Source organism: Giraffa tippelskirchi, chromosome 10, assembly GCF_054371585.1.
Source record: "Giraffa tippelskirchi isolate mGirTip1 chromosome 10, T2T-mGirTip1v1.2.pri, whole genome shotgun sequence".
Taxonomy (NCBI): Eukaryota; Metazoa; Chordata; class Mammalia; order Artiodactyla; family Giraffidae; genus Giraffa; species Giraffa tippelskirchi.
This window is the reverse complement of record NC_137284.1, coordinates 62923742-62946607: the sequence shown is the minus strand read 5'-3', so window position 1 is coordinate 62946607 and position 22866 is coordinate 62923742. Positions and strand designations below refer to the sequence as shown.

Below are 22866 nucleotides of genomic sequence, written 5' to 3'. Positions count from 1 at the left end.
AGGGTCAGGGTAATGAATTCCGGGAAAAATGTTTGGAAGTCAGAATCCAAAGGACACTCTGGAATTGTGTGGTGCCTGGTTAGTCATCCTCCTTTAGGTCATCCATTCACATTCTTGGATGCAGCTCAAAATCTGTTTTCTCCCCTTAAAAATCTGCACTGAGGCTGGAAGGGACTGATTGTACACATCTGCCTGTCCAGTTGCATGGAGCAGGCCCAGCGTCCAGGTGTCAGCCCTCACAGGTCTCAGATCCTCTGCTGTATTTTACTGTGTGTGCCCAACCTGGTGCTGGGAACATTCGTCTCCTCCAAGGCAGGCTGGTGTGTGGCAGGAGCAGAAATGTGCAGAGCTGAGAGGCAGCTTGTTGTGTTTAGGGTTAAGATTTATAAAAAAATAATAATAATAATGGAGGAGGCGTATGGCCAATATTGGCAAGCCCACCACCCAGATATAACTGGTGTTTCCCTTTGTTCATCACTCTTGCTTCAGATAAAGTCCTTGCTATTTTCCTTTAGAGTCTCTTTCTCCTCCTCTTCTCTCCAGAAGCAGCCATTATCATGAGTTTGGTGTGTATTCTACCAGTAAAATTTTGGGCTGCTCACATCTCACTTTCAGAGTTGAAAGGTATTGTTGTTACTCAGTTGCTCACTTGTATCTGACTCTTTGTGACCCCATAGACTGCAGCACGCCAGACTTCCCTGTCCTTCACTATCTCCCGGAGTTTTCTCAAACTCATGTCCATTGAGTGGATGATACCATCCAACCATCTCATCCTCTGTCGCCCCTTTCTCCTCCTGCCCTCAATCTTTCCCAGCATCAGGGTCTTTTTCAATGAGTCGGCTCTTCACACCAGATGGCCAAAGTATTGGAGCTTTATGTTAGGGTCTAATCATTCCCTATTTTAAAATGATGACATTAAAGCCTAGAGGAGGGAATTCCCGGGTGGTCCAGTGGTTAGGACTCTGCTCTGCTTCCACTACAGGGGCCACAGGTTCAATCCCTAGTCTGGGAACTAAGGTTTCACATACCACGCAGCACACAGCCAAAAATAAAATAAACAGTAAAGCCTAGAGGAATTGAATAATGAATCTAAAGTGTCCCCCAACCCAATCTCTCTCCCTTTTTGTCTCTCTCTCTTACCTATTCTGAATATACCCAGTGGCAAATATTTACTCTTCCATGCTATAAAGATTTTAAATAAAGAAGCAAAGGCAGGAAGGAAGGAAAGAAAAAAAGAGAAGTGTGGTTTGGCTTATCAGGGAAGTGATATTTACATATGTGAAATAAGAAATGATCGAGAGGGTAGGATTAAAGGTTAACTTCTGCATGATGAGGGCCAAGTGTGGAGCACTGGAAGGTACCATGCACTTTCTGGACAGGGAGACTTCGTGCTGGCTGGCTTTTGCTGCTGGGGACAAACATTTCCTGCTGGGGCAGGTAGGCTGACTTTGACAGCTTGAGGCAGAATGAGGAGGAGGAGAGAGTGGAAGGTCAGAGCCAGATGTACTGAGGGTAGTGGGAGGCAGGGCGACAGTCATGTACAGGCTGGCAGGGCTATATAGGTCAGTTGAAGGACTTCTCACCCATCAAGCTTTATCTCCTTTTCCAATCGGAATGCCTCATAAATGGTGATAGTTTAAGGAAAGACACTTACTAGTGAGAGTATAAATTGGTAAAACTTTTTTGAGGGAACTTTGTCTCAGAAGGTTCAAATATGTGTGTTCTTTCATCAGAATGAGCCATGTGGCTTCTCACAGAAAAACAAAAAGAAGCAAATTAAATGCTGAAAATGACCATTGTGGTTATGTATATTCTGTATTCAAAATGGTGTTATAGAGTCACAGTAAAATATATGGGAGCATAATATATTTTTTAAAAACACAGAAAACCAAATATACAGTATATATTTTGTTTAAAAATATACATGCATATTAAAAAAAAAAGGTGGGGTGGGGGATAAACCATCTAAGTATCAACAATTATTTCTGGGATGTGGAATCACTTGTGATTTCTAGTTTTTTCCTGTTGCTTGTCCAGATTTTATAAATTCCCTTCAATGAACACATTTGCTTGTGTAATAAGAAAATTATAAAAATGGCAAACAATTAAGTATTTATTTAAATAAACTGAAATCCCCTGGAGCCAAAAGATAAAATTATTCTCATTTATGAAAAAAAAATTTCACTTGTTGTAGAACCTGAGGAATAATGCTCTAGTAGTCAAAATTCCCAAATAATGATGTAACTGAGAAAGAAACATACACTCCTAGACTTCCAAGAGGTAAAGAATAACTTATGAGGCCATAAGACTTGAACAAGATGGCTATTTCCAGGCAAGAGTACTGGAGTGGGGTGCCATTGCCTTCGCTATTTGGGCTGAGTTATTCCTTTAAGAGAACTGAGCTGTCTAGTGAAGTTCTTCAAAGGAACATTCTCACTCAACAGATAGTATATCTCAAGTGTAGCCCTAAAGCCTGTTGTCTTCTTTATGTTTGATAAACTACTCCTCAGTCAAAGCTTTTAACTTAGTTTGGCTTAACATGAAATATATGCAAGTAAAAAAAAAAAAAACCCAACCCCACAAGCCTCAGTATTTCTTTCCTGAAAAAGGCATTTCTAGTTTTGCCACTAGCTTTACAATAATTTGGGGGAATTTTTAGATCATTAATTATTAATTATTTGGTGTTTTAGACTCCCCTGTAGAAAATGAAGTACTGATAAAGGTTTCCCCTAATCTTAAAATTCTCTAGCTCTACAAATATAACAAAGTTCATATTCAAATTGTCATTGGTATATACAAGATCATTCTGAAAGAAAGAGGAATGCCAAGTGACCCACAGTTTTACCTCCATTTGTACCAAAAGATGTGTCTGTGGTTAGTGAAATGCCACTACTGCATTTGAATTGAGTGCCCTTTACATACGCTGATGACCAGATCAGTCCTAATGGAAATATTTGCTCTGATAATCACTTAATTACCATAAAAATATACATACATGAGTAATAAAGTTAACTAGCCCTTCCCCACTGTGTGTGTGTATATGTTGTTGTTGTTCAGTCGCCAAGTCATGTCCAACTCTTTGTGACCCCCATGGACTGCAGTATGCCAGGCTTCCCTGTCTCTCACCATCTCCCAGAGTTTGCCCAAGTTCATGTCCACTGAATTGGTGATACCATCCAACCAATTTCATCCTCTGTTGCCCTCTTCTCCTTCTGCCTTCAATTTTTCTCAGCATCAGGGTCCTTTCCAATGAGTTGGCTGTTCACATCAGGTGGCCAAAGTATTGTATGTGTATATAGAATCAAAAGCAGTGGAACATCTTAGATGGCAGAGAGCAGCTAATGATGACAGCTGGCTCTGGTCACAAGATGACAGGAACCACAGGTGAGAAAGCACCAAAAATGACTTTACCTAGTTTACAGATTTGCTTATTTAAATAAACAAATAAACACAAACAAACAAGAGAGGGCCTTGCAAGGATAAATGACCACACTGTGCTAGGACTGAAATAAATGATCCATTCAACTCTGTGTAGCTGGGGTCCAAGAGAAAAAGAAAAAGAACTTAATTGGACCCATAAAAGATTGTTCTGGCTCCTGGCAACTGTAGTCAAGAATAACTGGCATAACTGTTTTTTTTTAACTAAAACATATTTTCTTTCTTGTCTCATTACATATCATAAATTTAGATGAAACTTAGAACTCTGAGTTCAGAAAACTTGCTTTTGAAATTATAATCCTTCATTGCTTAGCTAGCATACATTTTCCAGAACTTCTTAGAAGCTAAGCATCCTGCAGCATTTGGCATTTGCTGGGGTCCAGATAATAGGATGAGATGAGCAGAGACTGCTCTTGTTTTTATTTTGGCTGTGTTATTGTCCTCTGTCACTCCAATTCCCAATCTCAACGTTGGTTGAGTTTGTGGTAGAGATTTTGGAATATACTGTTAAGTTCTCTAGTGTTAGAAAACAGAGAGGAAAAGGCCATGAAAAAAAAAGTTAAAGAAATAGTGATTATTTTCCCTCTCCCTACAACTGACTAAGAAGAGGATGAAGGTGAAACTCCTCTCAAACTCCCACGTTCCATGACCTGCAGGTAGATCTCTCTGAAAGACCCAGACAATAGCAAGTGTGCCTAGCAGCAGGAAATGTGTGTCTGTGTATGTGTGTCTGTGTGTGTGTATGTACACGTGCACACACTTACACCTGCATGAGGTGGCCAGAAAATCCATAACTCAGGTATTCGGGGATGCCTGACACAGAGGAGAGGCATCACTTCCTGAGCTTTTATTGAAATAACTAACATTGAAAAACTGGGGAGAAGCAGCAGTGCTGGACTTTAAATCTTCCCCAAAGCAAACTAGCTTTCTTGACTTGATATCACCAGGTTCAAAACCCTGGATTCTTTGTGCAGGTACGTGTCTCCGCGGCCCAGGACAGAGAGAACGAGCCTTCAGAGCTGACCTGGGCTGCCAGCCCAGCCACCACTTCTTCACCTGAGGCTGCCACCATCCCGGGGCCGCTGCTCAGGCATCCTGAGGATCAGGCAAAGGGCCTGGAAACCAGAACTCCAAGTTCCACTTCGAATTTAGAGCCAGATAATTTTGTGCGCAAAGGTGAGAGATTTCTGCCCATCAGCTGCTGTATCTGTAATAATAAGAAGGCACAGAAAGGATGGTCTCTAAATCTCATCCAGAGGCAGAGGGAGCATGTGCTGATTCTAAACAGAGGACAAAAGAAGCTTTTCATTTTATTATATATAGAATTGGAGAACAGGCTGGTTGTGGAACAAATTTGATCGAAAATTTTAAAGGTCATATAGTGTTGATTGTTATTGTTAAAATTTGAATGCCTTTAGAGAGGATGTTGTTCTCATGTTTACCATAGCTCCTACCATCCCCTATTGTCTTACTTGTAACCTTCACAACAGTAGACATTTGAAGTTTTGACCCCTGGGTGGAAGAAAGAGAAAGAAGCTAGAATCTAGGTTTCAATTCACCCACATATTGTCTATGGTGTTAATATCCATAAAAATTAATCATTACATACATAGTTTCTAAAGAACATGCAAGAGAGACAATATCCTTGCCCCAAAGCAGCTTAGATTGGCTTGAAACAGACATTACTTAGTTATTGTTTTTTAAGAGTGGAGGGAGATAGAATCCACTGCTCATTTCCATTTGGCCAAAGAGGTAAAGTTAGTGGTCAGTAGGAAGTAAATTACTTGAGACACACTTCAAATCTGGGGAAATGGTTATGGCAGATGGAGAAAGGGCTTGTTTTGCTATTGAGAAATGAAGCTTATGGCATGTAAACTATTGCACAAAACATGAGTGTGAGGCAACAAGTATTTATTTGGCCTTTTTTGGGAATTTTCCCACCTTGGCATTACTTTCTCAGTAAGAAATACTAACCAAGGCACTAAGGACAACCATGAAATAAAAAAGGGATTTAACAAATGGCTTTATTATTGTAGCTCTACTTAGCTTAATTTTTTATATTTTTTGGAGAAGTGGAAGTGTTTCCAAAACCTGTCAACTGACATTAGAAGGTCATGTTTTTATTGTTCTGTAAAAGCTGATCTTTTTAAAAGAAAACTGTGATATAAGGAGAGCAGCCATTGTTGGTGCGTATTCAAGTGCCGCCCCACCCCCCCACCCCCCCCAACCCCCGCCCCAGAAGCAGCCCAGAGTCTGACTGCAGCACAGCTGCTAGAATTCCCAGGACTACCTTGCTGCATGCCTCAGCCCGAGATGAGGGAGCATTCCAGCCCCTCTCACTCCATGCCTAGCACTAGATCTGGGGTGGCCACAACAGCAGAAAAGATGAGATTGTGGAGTGCGTTTGAGCCAAATTACAGATGCTTGAATGGTCAGAGCACACGAGCCCCACTTGCTTCAGTACTCTCTTCCTTTGGAGCAAAAATCCCAGAGTAGGGAGAAGGAAAAACACATACTTTAAAGGGCAAAGAGTCAGCTCAAGCCTCACCCTCAGGGGCTTCTACTCCAGCAACTTGGGAGCAGACCCTGCCCCTGACAGGGTGCTGACAGCCACTGAGCAGAGAAGATACTGTGCCTCACAGCCGGCTCCAGTTCCAGCTTCTCCATCTCCAGCCCTACTCCCTTATCAAAATGGCAGCTGTCAGCACACCCCGAGGAAAGACATGGTTGGCATCCACATCAAATCCAGCTCCCCCACAAAAAGCACTGGGCACTTGGAGATCGCACAGGGACACTCCCACATAGGAAAGCCTCTTCACCTCTTCAAAGCCAAAACAGGTAACTGTCTCATCTAGATTCACAGAAACAGGGAAAGTTAGGTAAAATGAAAACGCAGAGGAACTACTCTCCATTGAAAGAACAAAAGAGCAAACCCCTGGAAAAAAAAAAAAAAACAACGAAACATAAATAAGCAACTTATCACATAAAGAATTCAAATCATTAGTAATAAAAATGCTAATTAGGGAAGAGAAATGATCTGGACACAAGTCATTTTAATAAGGAACTAGAAAACATAAAGAAGACACAGTAAAACAGATAATTCAGTATCTGAGATAAATAATACTCTAGAAGGAATGAAGAACAGAATAAATGACACAGAACACATAAGTGATCTGGAAGATAGAATAATGGAAATTGCCCAGTCAGAACAATAGATAGAAAGACAAAAACAAAAAAACAAGTGCAACATATGAGACCTCTGAGGGTAACATCAAACATACCTACATTTGCATCAAAAGGGACTCCAGAAGGAAAAGAGAGACAGAAGAGGATCAAAAATGCATTTGCTAAGATTACTGCTGAAAACTTCACAAATGTGAAGAAAGAAACAGATCCAGGTAGAGGAAGCACAGGGGGTACCAAGCAAGGTGAACCCAACAGACCCACACTGAGACATACTATAATTAAAATAGCAGAAGTTAAAGAGAGAAATCTAAAGGTAGCAAGAGAGAAAAAAAAAAAAAAAAGAGTCATATACAAGGGAATCCCCATAAGGCTATCAGCTGATTTCTCTGCAGAAAGTTTGCAGGCCAGAGGGAGTGACATGATGTATTTAGAGGGCTGAAAGGGAAAACCCACAACCTAGGATACTCTACCCAGCAATATTATCATTTAGAATAGAAGGAGAGATAAAGAATTTCTCACACAAGCAAAAACTAAAAGAATTAAGCAATACTAAATCTACCCTAAAAGAAATGTTGAGATAAAGGAATCCAGGCATACTACAAAAGAAAGTCATCAAACCACAGTGAGAGAAGCAAAAGTAAAATGAAATGATCAGAGAAGAACTACAGACACAACTGGGGAGAAAAAGGAGAAAATGGCCATTTATGCAAACTCACATACTCAGTGGTGAAAATCTGAGAGCCTTTCCGCTAAATTCAGTAACAAACAAGGATGCCTACTCTCACAGCTTCTATTAACATATTTAACATACTACTGGAAGTCCCAGTCTCAGCAGTCAGGCAAGAAAAAGAAATAAAGCATATTCAATTGGAAGGGAAGAAGTAAAACTGTCACTCTTTGCAGATGACACGATACTCTGCACAGAGAACCCTAAAATCTCCACACAAAAACTATCAAAACTAATAAATAATTTCAAGGTTACTCACAAGAGTATAAGCTAAAGAAGGCTCACAGTATTATGCTTTCAGGGAAATAAGCATTTAATGGGATTTCATGAAGACCAAAAACTTCAATGTTTTCAAGGGAATATATATTTAATGGTGAAGTTTCAGGTGGTAAAGGAAATATTTTGGGTATTTGGGAACGCTTTCTTAACTTAGAATCACATTTTCTTAGTTGATGTGTTAGTGTGCATAGAGAATAAGCTTCATAAAGCTTTTACTTTTCAGTGAAAGAAAAACCGATACTAACTGGCTATCTTTTTCTCACTCTAGATCCTAGATGTCTGGAACCCCTACAGCCAGGGAACTGCAGTGAATATGTGGTCCGATGGTATTATGACAAACAGGTCAATTCCTGTGGTCGCTTTTGGTTCAGTGGCTGTAAAGGCTCGGGAAATAGATTCAACAGTGAAAAGGAGTGTGAAGAAATCTGCATTCAAGGATGAGCAAGTAAATCACCCTATACTGAGTCAAATCTACGTCTTTATCAACAAGCCTAGAAAGAATCTCTATAATTTCAATATTCATCCAATGCAAATAAAACACTGCATTTGAGTGTATACTGAGCATTGACAGTTTGTAAACATAGTCAAATCCTACAACCACCCTAGGATGTAGGTATTAGTAACTATTTTTACAGATGAAGATGCTGAGACTCTCAGAAGTTTAGGAACTCAACTCCCATCCAAATAAAAAGTGGCAGAGCTGGGGGGCCTGACACCGGGCTATGTAACCTCAGTACACATGTTCTATCTACTTCAAAACCTGCAATGTGGTTCTGATTGCCATTAATTCCTTTGCATGTCTATGTCACATGAAACTCCCACCCCAGACCACCCTACTCCCCCTGGCTCCCCCAGTCCCTTAGCACCTGCCTCAGTCTCCCGAACCCATCAAACCCTTGCCTGCTGCAAAAGGTAGCTGGTGGGGAAGAACTTGGGTTTGAGCCTTAGAAGGGACGAGAGTATGTTTGTGCAGAGATGGTGGTGAGGTAAGAAAGATACCCTGTTTGGGGGAAACCCAGCAAGATGGAGTGGTTCTGGAAGATGAGTGGCCCCAGGGGCAGAGTGGGTAGTTAGATTTTTGCTTTATTTGCCCTGAAAATGATTAAGAAATCAATCTGAATTAAATGACTTAAATTTATTAACAGCTGTTGTTTCCCACTCCAGCATATTTGGAAGAAAAGCCTCTGTTGTATGCTTAAGCTATTTAACAATTCTAATTAAGATAAAGGAACTTTTTCTACTCTTCCTTTAAAATGTGTAAAAGCAACTTTCAATTTTAGCAGGGTGGAATGGGAAGGCACTTAGCAGCCAAGGACTGCTTGAAGCCCACATGAACTTGAGCAGGGCATTTTAAAGACAGAGCAGATGATGAAAAATGAGCCTCCAAACTGAAACATGACCCAACAGAGCAGTGGAGGATCAGCTCTGTCATTTTACAACATCAAATCTGGGAGGATCCCTAGTTCTGAGCTGAAATCAAACAGCATTTGTATATCTTATCTCACAACACATTTTGCTCTGCTTTCAGGCCTGCGACCCTGATTTGAGTTTGAGGGTACCCAAAAGAGCATCCAAGGAAGGAAGAGCTGGGAGCACTGCCACTTTAGCAAAAACAATGTTGTATAGCTTCAGTTTTTATTATGCAGCATATGATACTATGAAATAATACATGCAATACACTTGTAAAACATGACACCAAGATAGACAGCAGTGAGCACATCACATAAAGAATAAGCCAAACGTAAGCAATTCTGTCCAGACTTCCTGTGTGCCCCCTCATCAACCCAACCACCTGCTTTCTGCAGGAATATCGCATCTTGAATTCTGCGCTTACCATTTCAGTTTATCATTGGCTTTTGTATGTAATTTTATGTGTAAAACCACGTAAATCTATGTATCTCTAAATAATACATAGTCTCACTTATTTTAGAGCTTTATAAAAATGGTGTCATACTCTGGTCTTCTGCAACTCACTACTTTCATTCAATACTGTAATTAACCCCTGTATTACCATATCTAAGTATATTCTTAAGTAATTATTTAGGTTTTTTGAGCTATTGGTTTCATAATATGCAATTCTTTGTCATTTGGTATGTTATTACATTATAATTCATACATGTTCCCTATCACAGTTTTATAATGTTGGTATGACTACATCACAACATGTTCAACCATTGCCTTGTCTATGTTAAATTGTTTCTAGTGAATATTTTTCACTATTCCAACAGCATTGCAGTGAATGCTCTTACACATGGCTTTGGGTGCATGTGTACCAGTGGTTCCTCAGGCTATATACCCAAAAGGGGAATTGGCTTCCCTGGTGGCTCAGACGGTAAAGAATCTGCCTGCAATACAGGAGACCCAGGTTCGATCCCTAGGCTGGGAAGATCCCCTGGAGAAGGGAATGGCTACCCACTTCAATATTCTTGCCTGAAGAATCCCATGGACAGAGGAGCCTCGTGGGCTACAGTCCATGGGGTCGCAAAGAGCCAGACACGACTGAGAAACTAACACTTTCAAGATATATAAATATTCAAAAGTAGTGTGTCATACCAAATTTTCTCCCAAATTGTTTAAACCAGTTCATTATAAATTTCCATCAGTTGTGTGTAAGTGTTCCCATTGCTTGATATTCTTTTTAACACAATATTGTCAGACTTACTCATTTTGCTAATACTGGATGTAAAATGGTATCTTGTTTTAATTTGCCTTTCTCTGGTAACATCTTACCATATTTATTTACCATCTGTGCTGTTGCTTCTGTGAAATGTCTGTTTATAATTGGGGAGATTTTTCCATTGGATTGTCTTCGCTTATTGAATTTCTGGAACCCGTTATATATCCTGAAATTGAATTCTTTGCTCATTATTTGTGTTGCTAATATCTTTGTGACTTGCTTTTATTATACTTTACTCTTTTTTTTTTTTTTTGATGAACAGAAGTTCTTAATTTTAATGCAAATTGACCCATCTTTTCTTTCATGACTAGCACTTTTTCCCTTGTTTACGCTGCTTAGTCTCTGGGCCACCTATCTTGGGCAGGAAACTCACCAGGGACAAAATCTGCTCTGGGTTCCCATTTCACACCTAGTAATCCCTTATGAGTCTATTACCACGTGGTCACTTCCAGGTGACTGTTTTTAATTCGTCTTTTTTTTTAGTTGTCTCAGTGTGAGAGTGGGTCTGAGCTACACAGATGGCCACTAGTGCATTTTTTGTACCGTTTTGGGATGGATGACTTTGGGTATTTTCTTACTTCCTGGAGGCCCAGCAATGCACTGAAAAGCTCCTATTAGTCACCATATGGTTGTTGGAAAGTAGAAAGGCCCTTCAGAGTATCCAGCCTGCCATTTTGCCAAGAGCAGAAGTTACTTAGGTTTATTTTTCAAGCTTCTCACAACTTTTCCTATATAGGAAATTGATATGCAAACATGTTGGAGCATGGACTTGGGTGTTCATCTCCTTGTCTGAAATGTCTTCCTCTTCCTTCGTGTGACTGGCCACATCCTAATAGTCTGAGGACAACTTGCAGGCCTCCTCCTAGGTGGTACATCCTCATCTCTCTCACTTGGGCCACGCTCAACTCTGAGGACCTAAAGCACCTGCCTATGCCTCCAGTCTACCCTGACCACAGTCTGAGTTGCCTTACACCCAGTGGAGAACACCGACATTAGTTCTGTTTCACTGCTTTAATGAATTTACCACAAGTTTGGCAGCTTAAGCAACACAAATGTACTTTCAGTTCTGGAGGTCAGAAGTCTGATGCAGGTCTCACTGGGATAAAATCAAGATGTCAGTGGGGCAGCATTTCTTCTGGAGCATCAAGGGAAGAATCTGTTTCCTTGTGAAAGTGAAAGTATTAGTCGCTCAGTCATGTCTGACTCTGTGACCCCATGGATTGTACCTTTCCCAGCTTCTAGAGAGTCCTACATTCATCCTTCAGTGCATGGTCCCTTTCTCTTTCTTCAAAGCCAGCAACAGTTGATTGGCTTCTTCTCATACAACCATCTCTCTGGTGCTCTGAATACAACTGGGAAAGGCTCTCTGCTTTCAAGGACTAATGTAATCTGATTAGCGCCCCCACACCCCCCTGTCCCAGATAATCCAGACTAATCTCCCCATCTCAAGGTCCTTAACCTTAATAACATCTACAAAGCCCTTTTGCATGGAAGGTTCTGGGGATCAGAGAATAGATATGGTCACACCCATTATTCTGTTGATCACAGCATCTGCACCATCTCTGCACATCTCCTAAGTTCTCTGAGCTTAGGAGCAAAGATGTGCCTTGTTTATCTCTGTGTCCCTAGTTCCTGGCACATAGGAAGAACTCAATACATTAAGAAATTTTATAACTCACTTTATAAAAGTCATTACAGAAATAATTAACTCCTTGAAAGGGAGGAATAGAAAAAGTTGGGGGAAATCACACTAGTTTAAAAGAATAAGAGAGAAGTCATATGTCAACAAGTAAAAACTACTACTCTCTCGTGCACTTTGAGATTCAGAATTTTCCTCTCCTCTCCCTCAACCATGATTAGCAAAATGAATGAAGAAGTCAGAGGGAGTGTTGTCTGGCTAAAGAATCAAAGAGGCTTAACTGAACAACCTGAGAATTAATTGTGGAAAAGAGAAGATGATTCATGTTTTCATTTTAATCTAGTTACAATGCTAATACGGAAATAATCCAAGTGCCCATGAACAGATGAATGGATAAAGAAGATGTGATACACACACATGTACACACACACAGGACTATTATTAAGCCATGAAAAAGGAAGAAATATTGCCATTTGCAGCAACATGGATAGACCTGAAGAATATTATGCTTAGTGAAATAAGTCAGACAGAGAAAGACAAATACTGTATGAAGTCACTTATATATAGAATATAAAAAATAATACAAGTGAATCTATATATAGACTCACCAACATAGAAAACAAACTTATGGTTACCAAAGGGAAGAGGGAGTGGGGAGAGACAAACTAGGAGTCTGGGATTAACGGATACAAATTACAATACATAAAATAGACAAACAATAAGGATTTAATGTTTAGCACAGGGGATTATATCCCAATAACTTTTAATAAACTATAATGGAATATAATCTGAAAGAAAAACCCAAAACTGAATCACTGCTATACACCTGAAACTAACACAATATTGTAAATCAATTTTACTTCTATTTTTAAGACAATAGAGATGAGGGAGATATATGACATTTTGTTTCTCCATTTTCAAGTAAAAAAAGGACATACTATGTATGCAATGCGCTGAAACCAAAATGTGTATCAAAAGAAGTCTCCATTTTAAATTAAGACATTGAGAAATTTTTAGTACTTTATCAAGTAGCAATGACATTCAAGAATTTTAACAATGACAAACCTCCACTGAAATGTTAAAATATCTTAGACTATCATTTCTATCATTTTCATGTAGTTGAAATCTTAGTTTCACTGACTGTAAGAACTGATTTCATCAGGTATCTAAAGAGCATGCTAAATTTATAAAATGACAAGTAGGTTTGGTGATTTTGGTCTTAATGTTCGTTCTAAACACATGAAAGAGTGAGAGAATGTGTATTTGCATGTTACATGTAGCAGACTTGTTTCACATCGCTAAGAAACCAAGAGATCCTATAAATAAAAGAGAATAAAAATGATAAAGTAGGAAAATGATAGGGGCTGGCAAATCAAACAAGATGGCCAATACACCTCTGAAGGGATGCTTAGCTTCTTTAACTGTCAGAGAAATGCATGCTAAGCAGGTCTGGAATGAGGCTGGGCACCCATGGGTGATTCTGAGGAGCCACCCTGGCTGAGAACCAGCAAGTGGACATCTGAATTATGCCAGTCTCAGAAAAGAGTCCACTATTTGACTTGAAATTTTAGATGTTCAATGATTTATGCCCTTTTTCTCTACTAAGCTATAATTCAGTATCTCTCATGAACAGCATAGCAAGGATGGATTAATGCTGTTGAAGTGTCCAAAAGCTTCCCCCTCCTTATATCTTTTAGTGGGACACCACTAAAATATGTTTTGAATATGTGTGTCTGATTGTTAAAAAAAGAAGAGCCCCAAATATCATATTTCACACATATGAATGGCATTTCTGATTTATATATATATGACTGACCTGATTTCTAAAAGCAGTCACTATTTCATATCATTTTTCATAAATTAGTGTGAAAACTCATTCATTTAAGCTAATTCATTAAAAGTCACATCAAACTCTGAAAGTTAGGAAATTTTAAGTACTGCTGTAGCCAGGCTGAGAAAATATGAACTCTTAAACGTGCCAAGGATCCTAAGAGGCTTCTAATCCTGTGTCGGCTCTATTCCGTACACCCTTTAGACAAACACTCTTGGTGACTGGGCATTCTTGGGGTAAGCATTTCTGCCAGGACAATGATCTCCTCCCCAGGCAGCCCATTCTTTAGGTAACACCGACTCCCACTGCTCCAGTTGAACTGGACACCCCTGTGGCTTCCGTTCTAATAAACTCCTAACCTGACCTTGTGGAGCCTTTCAGAACGCTGTGTTATTATTTCAGAATAGCCAGTATGACCTCATTCATTTTGAGCTGCTTTAGCAGCTTCTCCTATTTCCATGGGTCTTTTAGCATCCTACCCTCTTAATTCTGAGCATGCCCTTCAGCCTGCGATGGGTATTCTGGGTGCCTAGAGTAGGGGGGAGGTGCAAACATGTTAACACAACCCTGGTTCTAAACAGTATTATGTTCCTGTGTAATAAAATAGACCTAAGGTAACTGCCATGTCAATAGAAGGCATGGGAAGCTAAGAAAAACAAGAATTACACAGTAGGAATTCTAGATAATTAATCAGGACTTGTGGATTGCAAAGACAGCAAAATAGAGACTTCCTTTCCTAGTTCCCTCTGAAATTAACTGAAGCTTACAATTTTATTTTTACTATCCTTCAAATTTGCCCTTTAACTCTGCACTCACAGTTTCTTGAAATTATTTTTAAGTACTACTGGAATTCTCCAGTTATCTTCTCCTTCGTATATTAGCTGGTGTTACCTTAAATTCATCACTTGGCTGTTATCCCTCTCTTGCATCTTAATGAAGAGTGCTGTGATTTTGCCAGTTTCTGCAATTTGGGATTTTTCTCAAATTGATTCTGTTATGAATAAATCACTGCTCAGGCTTGATTTCGACTGTTCAAAACAAAACATAACATGTCCCTGATGGGAAAAAAAAATCAAAAACAAAACCCCAACAATCCTTGTTCTTATGTAATCGTCTCATCTCTAGTGTTCCAAGAAATAAATATTGGAATTTGTGCAGACTTTCTTTGAAGTGTATTACATACTTGGTTGTTAGAAAAATATCAATGCAGTAAAATTGATTAAAATTGTGCCTATTCAAATTTTTAAGTGTTCCTTGAGCTTTTCCCATAGTGAACATTGAAGGCCAAGCCTATTACATTTGCTCTGTGCCACCCTCTGCCTTCACCACAAACCAGCAGTCCCTCTGGGTCCCATTTCTCTGAATGGTGTAACCACTCAGCCGGTGACCTGGTTTGGCCTCTGAGAACATCCCAGATTCTTTCCTCTTCCTTACTCCCCATATCCAGTTGCTCAGTGCATCTGGTCCATCTTGTTTCTCCCTGATCTCTGCACCCTGAGTCTGTCATTGCTTCCAAACCTCCATCTGATCCCTCTCCTCTGATCTCTATCCCCAGTGCTGCTGAGAGTAAATGTGACCCAATCACTCCCCTCTGTAAAATGTTTCACAGTCTGTCCATCTTCTTCAAGACACAGAATAATCCTTTCAGCACAGTATTCCAGGTCCTCACTCCTACTTAAAGTGCTCATTTGCCTCTTTCCAGATCCTAGTACGTGATCATCAATTCAGCTCTACTCAACCAGTCGCTGCTTTTTGACAGCACCCTTCACTTCCCTTTGGCATTTTCCCTCTTTGGGCTCTCCCTTCCTTTTTCCCCCCTTCCCTCCCTCCTCCTCTCTCTTCCTTACTTCTTCACCCAGCATTATGGAGTTCATTCTGTGTCAGTAGGTGAAAAGCAATGTTAGTCTTAAAAGCCTCACAGCAGTTCATTTCACTTAATCAGCCCATCTTTGCTGGGCCTTTCAATGCGGCCAGTCTTTTGTTAATATGACCAAAGCTTCAGTGAATAGTCTCATACACATTAGTCTTTGTGTAGGTATATCAATACAATATATTCATAAAGTGAAATTTTAAGAACAAAGAGAATGTACTTTTGATAGGTATATCAAAGGACTTTCCTTAAAGATTGTGCTAATTTACATTCCCCCCATTTATAAGTTTATCTGCTTTTTCTTTTTTATACCACTATTGAGTCCTAGCAGTTACTTGATCTTTGTGCTCGTCTGATGACTGAAAATGGAAACTCACTTTAGTTTTAATGTTATTTTTTTCTTATTTTTTCATTTCCTTATTTTGTGAAATATTTGATATATTCAAAGGAATATATATGTTACATACAAGTAGGTTTTAAAGTAAAATAATTAGGTAAAAACCTGTGTATCTACCACCCAGATGAAGAAATAGATCATTACTAATATCACTGAAGCCACCTCTAAGTTTGTACCCAACTGGACAAACTTAACTTGAAAACAAGTGGTCAATGGTGATTTGAGGAGCCCAAGAACATGCTTTATGAGTCTCCAGAGATTACCATGGCCAACAATGTACCATACCAATCCTGAGACTATTATGACAAGTGATACTCTATGTGGATCCCAGAGGTTACTGGGTCCAAGGACACATCATGAATCTTCAGAGATCATTCTTGAATGCAGCTCAAGACAGGATAACTTGGGAGAGAGACCAATCCAGTCCTAACCCCAAATACCTGGTACAAATAATCCAAAGGCTGTGCTACAGCTCTGTGGGAAGCTAACCCAGCCCTTGTGGCTCAGAGGGATGCAACATCAAGTTCTAAATGCCACCAGAAACCTCACCCAGCTTTGATCTTCTCACCTGATATTCTGCTTCCCCGCAGCGCACCACTCAGTAAACCAAGTGTTAAAACGGGGTGTAGTTATGTAGGTTATTCATTTGGGATTATGCCAAGAATCCAGGAATGCTTGAGTGTTGCTCCAAACCCCAGCTCCTCACATCCACCAGAATATGTACAGAGAACAACAGCAAGGGAAAGCAAATCTCCTTGTCAAGTGCCAGGGCTGAGCTTTCTGGCAAGTATGACTGAATCATGTAGCATCTCTTGGTCCTAGGCTCATGCTCATATACTCAGTCACTTCACTTGTGTCTGACTCTTTGTGGCCCCATGGACTGTAACCTGCCAGGCTCCTCTGTCCATGGGATTCTCCAGGCAAGAATACTGGAGTAGGTTGCCATTTCCTTCTCCAGGGGATCTTCCCAAATCAGGGATCGAACTTGCGTCTCTTATGTCTCCTGCACTGGCAGGCAGGTTCTTTACCACTAGTGCCACCTGGGAAGCCCTGGTCCTAGGCTAGTGCATCCTAAATAGTTTCTAACCAAATGCCATCTAGCACATTCCTTAGTACCTTGGGAAAATAAGCAGAGAGAGACGTTCATTCACTGACTCACTCATTCATCCATATAACAGTTGCTATCTACTACTACTACTATATGCCAAGCACTGTCTCTGTATTTATGAAGCTTATTCTCAGGTAGAGGACAGACAAAAGAGTTATATAAATGTCGAACTGAAATTAATCTGTGAAATATATGATGTGCTAAGCAGTATGAAAAAGGTCCACTGTGCCGGCAGAGCGTGTAGTAGAGAAATACGGGAAGAAAGAGCAAGTCACCAATGCTATGGGAGATCATAATTTTTTATAATGAGCTTTTCTTTCTTTTCTTTCAGCAAGCTTTTAGCTTGCTGTAGGTAGGGTGTGCTTCCCCATACATTTGACTATGGACTTGGTTAATTATTTGCTTTGGCCAGTGGAATGTGCCCAGACATCAGGTATGCCATGGCTGAGCAGAAGCTTTAAATGTGGTTGTGTGCTTCGACCTGTGCCTCTCCCTCTGGACCTTCACCAAGAAACTAGCATGCCTTTTTCAACTTTGGTGCCAGAAGAAGAAGATACACAGGGCTGAAAGGAGCCCAGGAAAGCCTACCTGAACCAAGCTAAGCTTGCTGAGTCCAGCAGAGCGGGAGCCAACTATAGCCCTCAAGTCATGCAGGCAAGAAATAAATGTTGACACCAGCAGCTCACATTTGGGATTGTGTGTTACCATTATAAAAGTTGACAAATAAAAATTCCTGCTCTCAGACTTGCCTTAGCTGTCTATGGGAGGCTGTAGCCTCTGGCCTGGCTGACAAGTGAGAGAAGAGAGAGGCTGTGGAAGATAGCTGGGTCTCTTTCCATGTAGGAAAAAGCTCTGATATATCTACTGTTGCAGCTTCTTAGAAGAGCAAAGAGAGAGATGGACAGTTTTCCTTCCAACTGAGATGGAGTAATATGGACCACATTTATTCTCATTCCAGAAAAAAAAACAAAAAACAGACCACATTTAGGCAATGACAGTTTGTGAAACAAGTAAACCCATCAGGCAAGGACAGTGGTCCCTGATAGGTGGAAAGAAAATGAGGTGAGCCCTGCAATTGCCCTGGTCTACTGCTTTGGCAGCGTTTCCAGGTCACAGTACAGAGAGAGGGAACCGCGCCAGAACCTGGCAGATCCCCTGGGATGGATGAAGACTAAGAGCTGAGCTCCTAGAAAGACCAAGGCGGCTAGAATTCTGAGGATGAGGGCAGAGAGCTGGAAAGAAGTTCACAGGATGTGAACTGGGGAGGTCTGTAGAGGGCTTGCCTTGAGTATTCAGCTGAGTACTGATGAGTGAATATACATGCGGAAACTGCCCAGAGCTAGGAAATGAACCGAGAGGATTAGAGGTAACAGTGCCAGGTGCTAACACTGGGCCGGGAGCAACACCTGCCACACCAGCCAACTGGAAAACCTCAAGATTCACCCAGTGTTGGGTAAAGTACAGATCCTCGACCATGAAATAAGTGCCAGTAAATGTAAAAGAATTCAATTCATATAAAATATGTTCTCCTTACAATGAAATTCAATTATAAGCCAATAGCAAAAATATATTTGGAAAAACCTCAATTATTTTCAAACTCTATAAAATACTTCTAGATCCTCAGGTCAATAAAGACACTAAAGAGGAAAATTAGAAAGCATTCTGATCTGAATGAAAATTAAGTATACAATGTATCAAAATTTGTGGGATGCTACTAAAGCAGTATGAGGGGGAAATTTTTTAACACCAAATGAGAAGAGGGCATCAGAGGATGAAATGGCTGGATGGCATCACCGATGCAATGGACATGAACTTGGGCAAACTTCGGGAGATGGTGCCCCGGCGTGCTGCAGTCCATGGGGTCACAAAGAGTCGGACATGACTGGGCAACTGAACGACAACAATGACTACCGAGAAGTCCCAAATCAATGACTTAAGCAGAGGGGTGGGAGGGGGCCTGGGCTGGGATGGAGGCTCAAGAGGAAGGGGATATATGTATACTTATGGCTAATTCATGTTGTCGTACCGCAGAAACCAACACAACATAGTAAAGCAATTATCCTCCAACTAAAAATTTTAAAAAAAAGTAATTAGAAACGAAAAACAAATTAAACCTAAAGTAAGTAGACAAAATAATAATGAGCAGAGTAGAAACTAATGAAATAGAATGCAGAAAATAAATGGATATATACATATTTCAAAACTTAACAAATTGCATACTTCAAATAGATACAGTTTATTCCATGTCAGTGGTGGCTCAGACAGTAAAGAATCTGCCTGCAATGCAGGAGACCTGGGTTCAATCCCTGGGTCAGGAAGATCCCCTGGAGAAGGGAATGGCACGCCACTACAGTATTCTTGCCTGGAGAATTCCGTGGACAGAAGATCCTGGTAGGCTACAGACTACAGTTCATAGGGTTCAAGAAACTACAGTTCAAGAAACATGATAACTAACTGTAACCTGGGCCATGAACTTGTCTCCTACATTAGTTTGGGCTGGAGAAGTCACAGAAATGCCAATGTAAATAGGAAGTAGCAGGAAGAGAGAGGGACTGCTTACATCAGAGGTTGCAGTACCACCTTTCTTGGAGCCACTTAAAGACTAAAAACATAAGAACATTAAATTAGAATATTTTCAGAAATATAGCCTCCCCAAAACCACAAAGAACAACTCTTTTTCTAGAGTAGACATTAGTAGAAAAAAGAGCTGTGTTTCAGGAATTTAGATGCCTGCCATTATCAACTCTACCCACCTAGGAAAGAAATAATTAGCTTACCAATAGAGGGACTTGTGTCATTGCACTGGAGACAATAGCCAAGGCTCATGCCCCAGAGACAAGAACGAAACTGGTCACCTCCTTTCACTGGCCAGCGTGGCCAAAAGCTAATCAAAAGCCCATGTACATTCTTTTTTGTTAGTGTAGACATTACAATTCACTGAAATAAACATCCATCACTGTGGCAGAAGCAACCTGGAATAGAAGCCAAAGCCAGGAGACAAGTTTCCTAATTCAGCTCTGCTAAAAATATTTGCAACTGATTTATCTGGTTTGTTTGATAAAGACAAACAATTTAAAATATCTTAAAATAATGATGCTTTTAAACTTAACACTATAGATAATATTTATGTTTCCACTATCAAAAGACTCTGGCAAGTAACTTTTAAGTGGAATTTTGGCACAAAGAGGTGGAAAGCTTTCCCATGATATATTTGTCATTTATACTTTCCTAGAACTGTTAGTTTCAAATTAATGAGTATCTCTCTTAAACCTCTTTTCCCAGTACAAATCCTGTCCTTTCTCAAGTCATTTGCTTTATATAAAGCTTAAATGAGCTTCTGAAATGAATGAACTTTCTATTACTTTGTTTTGAGAAAAGCCTTACTATAGCATATTGGATAGTGTCATTTGATTTCCTGAAACATCAAATACAAAATAGTCACGAACATGTTAAAAGCCTTGAGTAGGTTTCTGGTTCCTTTCTGTAAGCTTTCATTAGTTTCCTCTTCCACAGTGGAAAAGTTTGCTTTCTTTCTAATTAAAACATCTTACAGGCTTTAAGAGGGAGGATTTTTTGATTCTTATCATTTTAGAAAGAATGTGTACCTTTTTGGAAGATTTCTTTAGTAAATATATACTCTTATTTTAAAAAATTAAAACTATTTAAAATTAGAGACTTCTGTTCCTAGTAATAGGCAAGACTACATTAGCTGGACAAACCTCCCCGCTGGAAACAACGAACTTGTTGAAAAAAGTAGAATAAATTTCTTAAAAGCACCAAGCTGCCAATGAGATATTGAGGAATAACAATGCTAAACTCTGGAGAAGGAGATGGCAACCCACTCCAGTATTCTTGCCTGGAGAATTTCATGGACAGAGGAACCTGGAGGGCTACAGTCCATGAGATTGCAAAGAGTTGGACACAACTGAGGGACTAAAACACAAAAGTGAAAAGAAAGTGAAAGTGAAGGGGAAATGGGAAGTTAGAGATGTTAGTGCAACACTGGAGCTGGTTTTGTCATGTAACACTTAGGATTTCAGAGTGTCTTTAGCTTTGGTAGCTTCTGAGGATGAAAGGGACAAAATTTAAAGCTCTGAACTACATGCTATGCGGTGTTTAATGGGAAGGGGATAATGACTGCAAAAGGAATGAAGTAGTTTTAAGGGTGATGAAAATATTCTATATTTGAAGATGTAGTGGTAATCTCAAATTAAATGAAAAAAAAATTAACTTACAGATGCAAGAAGCTAATGGATTCCAAACAGGATGAATACCAAGGGAAAAAAAAACAAAACAACCACCCAGCTATAATACAGTCAAATAACTAAAATCCAAAAATGAAAGGAAAATCTTGAAAGCAACAAAGAAAAATGTGACATTACACACAAGGGAACAACAATATGATTAACAACCAACTTCTCAATAAAAACAATGTAGATCAGGAGACTTTGTCACATTTTCAATGTGCTAAAAGAAAACACCTGTGAATATACATATAATAGAAACAATCTACAAGGTTAAAAATGTACCGAACTTCAACAAACCAAGGAAATCATATTTTTCTAATGTTTTCTTATACAATATGTGCTGCTTTTTAACCACCTATAAAGTGGCTAAATTTGGTCAACAAAGTAGCACAGTAATCCTCATGTGGTAATTAAGTAATGTACCTTTTTCCAACAGAAATCAAATTATAAAAGAAATAGTAGCTTTATGAAAGAAAACAAGTGTATGAAATTTCCCTGAAGGATTATCAGCTGGGAAGAGTAGAGCTCTGGGACATGTTTCCCAAGTAATAGCAATGTTAGAGGGTTGGAAATTAAAAAGAAGGCTGCCCAGGATCTCCACAGGGAGAGACCTCTGGTATCTAAGCCCAAAAACCCAAAAATGAGGGGTATTCCCTAGTGGTCCAATGGTGAGGAATCTGCCTTGCCAGACAAGGGATGCCAACTTGATCCCTGGTCTGGAAGGATCCCACATGCTCCAAGGCAACTAAGCCTATGGGCCTCAACTACTGAGCCTGTGCTCTAGAGCCTGAGAGCTGCATCTACTGAGTCAGTCCATGCACTGCCACTGTTAAAGCCTGCATGCCTAGAGCCTGTGCTCAGCAACGAGAGAAGCCACTGCAATGAGAAGCCCAGACACCATGACTAGAGAGTAGCCCCCACTCGCTGCAACTAGAGAAAGCCTGTGTGTAGCAACCACCACAGCCAAAAAACTAAATAAATAATATTTTTTTAAAAGCCAAAGCAGGAGAGTCAATGGTGATAAATGCCACTGAGAAGTTTGGCAAGATTTACACCAAAGTAAACCCAATGAATTTAACAGGACAGTTGTGGAGATCTTGGCAAAAACACTCCTAGAAGAATGAACATTAGCAGTGGAGCAAGACAGATGCCTAAAGGAGAGAATGGGAAGTAAGGTGTGAAGACAAGAAATGTAGTGTGGTCTTTCAAGCAATACAGCGGGAATTAATAAGAAAAGGCTAGATGATAGCTGAAAGGAATATGGGGTGTATCAGTTGGTCATTGTTGTTTAACAAACAACCCTAAAACTCAGTGTCTTAAAATAAGAAACACCCCAGAAATAAACCCACATACCTACGGTCAATTACAGTTGACAAAGCAAATTACACTTTTTGACAAAAGAGGTAAGAACATGCAATGGAGAAAAAGTCTCTTTTAGCAAGTAGTGTTGGGAAAGCTGGATAGCTG

The 22866-nt window shown here is 39.9% G+C and overlaps 1 protein-coding gene across 3 annotated transcripts in view; it reads left to right on the top strand.

The window, feature by feature from the left end:
* COL28A1 (collagen type XXVIII alpha 1 chain) overlaps positions 1-8185 on the top strand; it is a 179204-nt gene extending 171019 nt beyond the window's left edge. For all 3 annotated transcript variants that reach the window (XM_081531558.1, XM_081531557.1, XM_081531559.1), the window contains 2 exons: positions 4413-4614; positions 7899-8185. In XM_081531558.1, the coding sequence (XP_081387684.1) occupies positions 4413-4614; positions 7899-8071 (375 nt within the window). In that variant the 3' untranslated portion in view covers positions 8072-8185. The remainder of the gene's footprint in view (positions 1-4412; positions 4615-7898) is intronic.
* Positions 8186-22866: the final 14681 nt, after the last annotated feature.